The sequence below is a fragment of the Urocitellus parryii genome, chromosome 4 (assembly GCF_045843805.1).
Source record: "Urocitellus parryii isolate mUroPar1 chromosome 4, mUroPar1.hap1, whole genome shotgun sequence".
In the NCBI taxonomy this organism is placed as follows: Eukaryota; Metazoa; Chordata; class Mammalia; order Rodentia; family Sciuridae; genus Urocitellus; species Urocitellus parryii.
Window position 1 is genome coordinate 15,847,572 of NC_135534.1, and position 8,140 is coordinate 15,855,711.

The 8,140-nt window shown below is 54.0% G+C and overlaps 1 protein-coding gene across 1 annotated transcript; it reads left to right on the forward strand.

Moving 5' to 3' along the window:
• Window positions 1–3,889: 3,889 nt before the first annotated feature.
• On the forward strand, window positions 3,890–7,425 carry Aplnr (apelin receptor). Its single transcript, XM_026406515.2, has one exon. The coding sequence runs from the start codon at window positions 4,163–4,165 to the stop codon at window positions 5,303–5,305; it is 1,143 nt and encodes a 380-aa protein (XP_026262300.1). The 5' UTR covers window positions 3,890–4,162; the 3' UTR covers window positions 5,306–7,425.
• Window positions 7,426–8,140: the final 715 nt, after the last annotated feature.

An 8,140-nucleotide genomic window follows, 5' to 3' on the forward strand; every position in this document is an offset into this window, starting at 1 on the left:
TGAGTGGTGCGCTGTGGGGCAGGGGCAGAGCAGAGCCAGGCTGGACCAGGAGTGAGGCTGGCTGATTTCTGTTCAAGCTGCCACTGCAGGGGACATTCAGGCCATCTGGCTCCAACTGGCTCTAGGTTGGAGGCTGGGTCTTATCAGTACTCCACCTCCTCTGGTCCCAATCAATCAGTGGTCTCCTCCCAGCCCAGGTCCCCATTCCCTCCTCTTTCAATTAGCCTGGTCCTTCTGGTAAGATTAACTCTTCTTTACCCCCCTCTGGGGGGTAAAAGCCTGGAGGCCAGAGGATCAAATACCTGCATCCATATTCTTTCCCAGGGGGTCTCCAGGCTCCTGGTTTGGGATCCAAGTGGATCGGCTGGGGGAGGGATGGGGACCAACTCCAGGGATACCTCAAGCTCACTTTCTTCCTGCCCTCTGTTGTCTGAGCTGCAGTGGTTACGTGTCTTTCTGAGAGAACGAGGGAAGATCTGGGATGTTAGGCGTCTCAGCCTCCGTCTTTACCCTGGAATGTCCAGAGCAGCTTTAAAAACAAACAAACCAAAAAACAAAACTCAAAACAGAGCCATCTATTATGACTTGGTCTGAGCCAAACTGACCCCTGCTTAACTCTTGGGTTCCTCTCGGTACATAAAGGAGCCTACCACGGAAGAAGTCTGACGTGGCTGCAGGTTGACCCCTTGTGCCCAACCACGCCGTCAGATCATAGTGAAATCCCTCCTACCACTCTCCTTGGAACTGCTGTAAGCCAAACATGCAGAAGCAAGAAGGCCCGAGAAGTTCCTACCCGGTGTATGACAAGGTGGATGAAGCTCAGGCTCTGGGTCCTACTGTGTGTCCTGACTCCTGTTTTGTAGACACTGCCAAGATTCCCGAGGCAGGGTGCTGCTGTCTTTCTAGTGTCGCCAGGCAACCAGGAATTCTCTTTGGCTGGACCCTGTGGTCTCTGGATCAAGTCTGTGGCACTAACCTTAACGGTACCAACTCTTGCCTGGCAGGATTCTTACACCGTGTCTAATCACAGGTGGGAAGTGTCTATAAACACTGGGTTTTCATCTCACCCCAAAGAGCTTATTTTAAAGTAAATGAATGGTGTCCTGGCATTGTCCTTCATTTCTATAATGCCTAACAGGCGACAAACCCAACTTTAAAAGGGTTGGAGGTTTTTCTCTGGGAGTGTAGTGGATTAGTCTATGGGCTCCAGACAGCTGTGGTTCCAGTTCTGGCTCTGATAGTGACCTTGACCAAGTCACTTCACCTCCCTGTGTCTCAGTCTCCTCATCTGGTAAACTGAGGTCAATGGGAGTCTCTACCTCCTACGATTGCTGTGATGATTAAAAGAGAAGGGACACAGGTATGCAATGCTTGGAAGATGGCCTGTCCACAGCATGTGAGAGCCGCCATCTTCCTAAGAATCCCAGGCTCCCCATCCCACAGGGCCTCTGGGTTACCAGATGGCCCTCGGGGTCTTCCTCACCTTCTTCTCCATTCACCCTGCGGTGTGTTTCCATTTCTCTTTCTTTGCATTTTATGTTCCTTCCCCTACTGCCTGTCTTCCCTGTGGTTCTCCCACCTTCGATTTTGGCAAGCTCTTGTTCAAAGGCTACCACCTGGGGAGCCGAGTATGTGTTTCACCCATCTTGTATGTTTTGGAAAAAAAAAAAAACGATTTAATTTCCAAATCTAGAAATTTCTCATAAAAATCCAGTATTAGATATTATCTTGAAAAAAAATCCTAAGGCATGGTCATGCTGGCTCCACGTGGCAACCAGAGGCTGAGCTGGGGCGGTCGCCTTCTTTTTCTTTATTTTTGGGGACCGGGTCTTGTTGTGATGCTCAGGCTGGCCTGGAACTCCCGGGCTCAAGTGATCCTTCTGCTGTGGCCTGCTGCTGGCTGGGACCCAAGAGGCCCAGTCTCTACCACTCCTGATGGTTGCAAACTGGCTGTTTTACCCTTATCTCCTTTTGGTCTGGTCCTTGATTTGGGGGCCTGTGCTGTGGAAACTTTTCTGACAAACTTTTTCTCCAGACAGTGGATTCAAGCTTTGCAAGTCCTTTGTCTTGGATGTGGCCAAGCCTCATCTCCTGATTTTGGTCAGTTTTACTTCTGCCCAGTATATACATCTATTTTTCCCAGTGCTAGGGATCAAACCCAGGGCCTTGCATGATAGGCACATGCTCTACCACTGAGCTGTGTCCCCAGCCCTCCTACCCAACTTAGGTGGCCTCTCCAACTCTTGGAGGGTGTTGGAGCTTATACTGCACACCCTTCCTTGCTTCCTGCCCAGAGATCCCAGAACAGCGATCAGATGCAGGAAAGGGAGTTTCTGTGGGACTCTAACCACGACATACACTCAGTGGGGGCCGTTTTCTCTGCTTCCTCCTCTAGTTCAGCTTCCTGATCTTACACAGTCTCATAGGAAACTCCCCGTCTGTGCAAGGCAGTAAGAACCTGAAGACTGAAAAGTGTCCACGTTCTCGCCTCAGAGGAATTCATACACCTATTCTTCTAGACCCGGGCTCTTCTTTCCATCCACTCCCTAAATCCAGACCCTACATCTACTCACTCACTCAACAACCACTGAGTGACACCTTACAGAATGTTCTGTGCTGAGGGCCATTGCCAAGTAGGTATGACACATCAAAATCTCCTTGCCAGCGTACCACATGCTGCTTAGAGGACATTCGATGGGACATTGCATGTATGCTTTAGTAAGATGACCCTGCTCAAGGTGATCGAGGGTGGATCCAGGTTTGAGGAAGTATCCTGCAGGTTTGAGGAAGTATCCGGGTCCTTGGGTTTAGGGTGTTCCCGGTTTAAGGCGTTTCCCGGTTTAAGAATATGGGTTTTAGGGAAGTTGAGGTTGAAGATTATTGCTGCTGGGATTAGGGTGTTCCTGCTGCTTGTTCCCGTTGAGTTCTCGTGAGATTCAAATGGGATTTGGAAATAGCCTCGTGGAGGAGGTGAAGGGTGGGGGAGACGGAGACTGCCCCTGAACGTGTGTGGAGGCTGGTGTGAGATTGGGAATAAAGAATTGCTGTTTGAATCTACAAAGTGTGAGTGCCTCCTGATTCTGTGCCAAGCCGAGACATTGGCATTTGGCAGTTCTGTGTGTGATTGGAGAGGAAGAATAGCAAACCAGCTATGACAGAATTTACTCTGTGATCTTCAGCAAGACCTTTACCTGGCCCAGCCTTAGTTTCCCCCATAGATTTAGTCACTTTACTTGAGATCATTTTGTCCTGGATTTCTTTCATCCTGTGACTCTGTCCTTAATCTTCTAAAACTTACTATGCCATCTGCCAACTTAAAACTCCCATTCAGAGAGAGGGCTGAAGCCAGGGAGCTGGACTGAAGATGAAGGAGAGGGAGGTAGAGAGACACAGTCCTAGTGTGAAGTGTGGTCTGAGTGGGGGGGGGGGCAGGAGTGCAGGAAGGGAGCGGAGGGACAGACCCACTGGCCAGGAGGGCCTGCCAGATGCTGGGACTGTCCTGTGAAATCTCACACCCTACTGGCCCCCTGCCTTCCTTGGCTCCAGGTCAGACTGGATTTCAGTCTGCATAATTTGTCCCATTTAGATGACAACAGGAGGGTGTAGAGGACTGAGAAGGGGGTGCCCTAAAGGGCAGGCATGAGGTGGTGGCCAGAGCAAACTGGAGGGATGGAGTCTCCGGTGAAGGTGGGTGTCGACCAGAGGGAGGGGGCGGGGCCAGGAGGAGCTGCAGCCCTGTAGAGCGCAGATAACAGTCCGCCCAGCACCGCAGGGGTCAATTTGGTCTACTGGCCCAGTGACATGAAGGGGAAAAAAAAAAGTGGGCTGTAACTTAAAGATCTTAAGACTCACAAGTGAGGGGTTGGTCTGAGGGTGGGAGGAGGGAGTGACGGGTGAGGAGTGGAGACAGCAGCCCAGGAGGGTGCAAGGAAGTATCTTAGCTGAGGCTGGAGAGAGTGGGGGGAAGTCGGCAGGGACAGACATCCTCCAGGGTCCAGAATCCAGAGCAGCTCCTCCTGCCTGCCGGGAAGGGCTCTGAGCATTGCTGCCCTTCTTGGCCACTGAGGCTCAAGCCAGAAGCCCAGGGTGTTTGCTGTTGGTGACAGAGCCACGAAACTGGTAGCTCTGGGACTCCCTGCCCATCTTCTTCTCCACTCCCGGCATGGAGGAAGGTGGAGATTTCGACAACTATTATGGGGCAGACAACCAGTCTGAGTGTGAGTACACGGACTGGAAGTCCTCGGGGGCGCTCATCCCCGCCATCTACATGCTGGTCTTCCTCCTGGGCACCACGGGCAATGGCCTGGTGCTCTGGACGGTGTTTCGGAGCAGCCGGGAGAAGAGGCGCTCAGCTGACATCTTCATCGCCAGCCTGGCCGTGGCCGACCTGACCTTCGTGGTGACCTTGCCACTGTGGGCCACCTACACATACCGGGAGTATGACTGGCCCTTTGGGACCTTCTCCTGCAAGCTCAGCAGCTACCTCATCTTTGTCAACATGTATGCCAGCGTCTTCTGTCTCACCGGCCTCAGCTTTGACCGCTACCTGGCCATCGTGAGGCCGGTGGCCAATGCCCGGCTGAGGCTGCGCGTCAGCGGAGCGGTGGCCACGGCCGTCCTGTGGGTGCTGGCCGCCCTCCTGGCTATGCCCGTCATGGTGTTCCGCTCCACTGGGGACTTGGAGAACAGCACCAAGGTGCAGTGCTACATGGACTACTCCATGGTGGCCACCTCGGGCTCTGAGTGGGCCTGGGAGGTGGGCCTGGGGGTGTCGTCCACCGCCGTGGGCTTCGTGGTGCCCTTCACCATCATGCTCACCTGCTACTTCTTCATCGCCCAGACCATTGCCGGCCACTTCCGCAAGGAGCGCATCGAGGGCCTGCGGAAGCGCCGCCGGCTGCTCAGCATCATCGTGGTCCTGGTGGTGACCTTCGCCCTGTGCTGGATGCCCTACCACCTGGTGAAGACGCTCTACATGCTGGGCAGCCTGCTGCACTGGCCCTGCGACTTCGACCTCTTCCTCATGAACGTCTTCCCCTACTGCACCTGCATCAGCTACGTCAACAGCTGCCTCAATCCCTTCCTCTACGCCTTCTTCGACCCTCGTTTCCGCCAGGCCTGCACCTCCATGCTCTGCTGGGGCCGCAGCACATGTGGGGCCAGCTCCCACGGCAGCAGCGGGGAGAAGTCCGCCAGCTACTCTTCCGGGCACAGCCAGGGGCCCAGCCCCATTGTGGGGAAGGGTGGAGAGCAGACACAAGAGAAATCCATCCCCTACAGCCAAGAGACCCTTGTGGTCGACTAGGGCTGGAACCAGAGAGAAGCTTGGCTCCCCTGGCCTGTCCCAACCTCTGCTCTTGCTCTCTGCGAATCAGGTAGCACCGCTGCACCTTCTCTTTGCACCTGCCCTCGGTCCTGACTCCGTCTTGTCCTCCTCTGATTTCTTCATTCTTTCTTAGACCTTTGGGATTGAGCAGAAAGAGGCTGAGCCCTGCAGTCAGTCCTGTGCTCTGCTACTTAGTACCTGTGAGATGGCCTCGCCCAAGGCTCACTTTCCCCTCTGTATCAATGGAGGAAAATCATGCAGACCCTAAAACATTGATGTGTGAGAATGGATCCAAACTGTGCTTCCTTCCTCCCTTTTCTGAGATCTTTGGCTTCTTTTCTCTCTCCTTCCTTTGAGTTTCCCTCTAACTCTGCAAGTTTGACTGTTAATCCTCATCTTCTAGCTGCAAGCTCTCTCCCCACATGGATTCCCCCTTCTCAGTCCTTCCTTCATCCTCATTTACTTCTGTCCTGCAGGGCTCCCAAGGGTTAAGGATCCTGAAGCTTGCAGAGACTGACCCTGCCCATGCCCTTACCCTGTTTTCTGAAAGCCAGCTAAGGAGTGGGCCGGACCTATGATGAGCTGTGTGTCAGCAAAGAATTAACGCTCCAGTCTCCGGGGCCAGGAGCTCCAGGATGTTTCCCAAAACTGGATCAGTTCTCTGTCATTTCAGGCACCAGGGCCACCGTGATCCATGCAGAGAGCTTCCCTTCTTGCAGAGTCTCTGTGATAACGACCACAGATCCCCTAGATCCTTTCCTTCTTCCTCTCTAGTGGGTGAGAATTGGACAGCAATGGGCTGATGAAGCTACGGAGTTTTACTACTTGGTTTTGGCACATGAATGGGGAGCTGGGAAGGGAGAACAGAGAAGAGGCGCTGGAGGGCTGTCTGTGCTGGTCGGTGTGCTGCTTGGCTTCCCCCTCCCCCAATCCCCATCCCTCCAACCTCCTCTGGAACTGTGAACTCAGGTCTTTCTCCCACCTCCCTCTCCCACCCCGTCATCTCCCTGATGTTTCTCCTGGGTGCTGGTGCCAAGAGTCACTTGGTTGGGGTGAGGATGCTTGCTTTTTGTCTGTGTGAATATATACATGAATATACATATCTCTCTATGGATGAACATAACATGGTGAATGTCATGGATGAATGAACTTGGATGGATCCCTGCTCCCTTCCCCTCTCCCCCGCCACCATGTCTCTGCTTGTCACACTGTACCCTTGAAGGAAGAAGAGACACATGGAGGCAATATAGAATAAAAATGAGTGCACCCCCCCCACTGGATTTGGGGGCTCCAACGGCTGGTCCGTACTTTAAAAAGTCTATGTTTGACCTGGCTGTCTGCAGGGACATCCTTCCCAGGAGCATCTGGGGCCCAAGGCTCAGGAAGGAAGTCCTACTGAGCTGGGTTCCCATTCCTGCTGTAATTCCACGGTGGGAAGAAGAGGCTGGTCAGAGCTTCCCCTGGCCCCTCCCACCCCTTCCCACCCCGTTTTGAGTTTATTTCTCTCATTTATCTTTCTTTTCCCCAGGGTCAGTGGTCCCCTTCCCAAGGAGGGGCTGAGAGGCACAGGGTGGGCTTGGTCTCCCGTCACCATCAGGACTGAATCTCCTGGCTTCTGAGACTGGGTTGGGGGCTGGGGACAGTGAGTAGAGCAGTCACGGAGGGGCTGGTGGCCTGGTGTCCATAGGGACCTCAAGGACAAAATTAATCATGGGGTGTGTGTATTCCGGGCTTTGTTCTTGAAGGACTCTGGCAATGAAGGACAAGATGTGGACAGAGACGGGAAGAGCCCAGCTTGGTCATCCCTGGGATGGAGGTGGCTCTGGGAACAGAGGGGGAACAGAGGGACACTGGCTGCTCTCAGCTTAATCTCCCCATCTCAGACCAGAACATCCCACAGAGGCCGAGCGCCACCCTCAAGGCATCCAGTCAAGACTGGAGGAGGCTCTCAAGGCCAGAGCATGCCCCGAGACTCTCCTGAGTGAACCGCAGGGACTTCCTGCCCGGCACTCAGGCCCCGTCTGGGACAGTGGCAGAGGAGGCTGCCTTCCCCCCTTGTCCCCTTCCGCAGAATGCCTGTGCTCCTCGCTGACCTTGTTAGTCACCGTGTTCATCAAATAAAACTGTTTTGTGTAACTGTCGTGTCCTGAGCCTCTTCTCACCCAGGTGTCTGGGGATGAGGGAGAGGAGCCAGTGGGTGGGGGTTTCAGCAGGAGGTGGAATGAGGCGAGGGGAGCAGAGGGAGCCTCCGGCAGGGAGCCACATGGGGAACGGGAGAGGAGGGGGGTGTGAGCAGATGGTGATCAGACACCAGCGAGGGAAAGGATGAGGCGAGGAGAAGGAGATAAGGGAACAGGGGAGCTGCCAGGTGCCGTGCTCTGAAAGCCAGAGAACACATGGACACACATTTGGGATCCCGAGCACAGGTCTGGGGAAAAGTAGCAGCGTTGACTGTGTTCACCATCCCTAGAAGCCCCTCAGATGATTTCTGGGGAAGGCCAGGCTGAGGGAGGCCTGCACCCTGATACATTCTTCCCAAATTAAAGTGGGCACAGAACACCAAAGAGTCAGAGAAAACTGGGCTCCAGGTGGTCAGTGCCAGGGGGAAGAAGAGGCTAAAATGATCCTGGGGGCGGGGGTGGGAAATGATCCGTCCCAAGATGTTCACCACTGTCAGCAGAGACCTCCCGGGGACCAGTCATGTCTCAGGTGACACGAAAGCAATCACCACAGTAGAGCTGATGGTAATGATGAGCTCACAGGCGTGGAGTTTTACCTCTGGGCTAAGCGTCTTCCAAGCATTACCTCATTTAA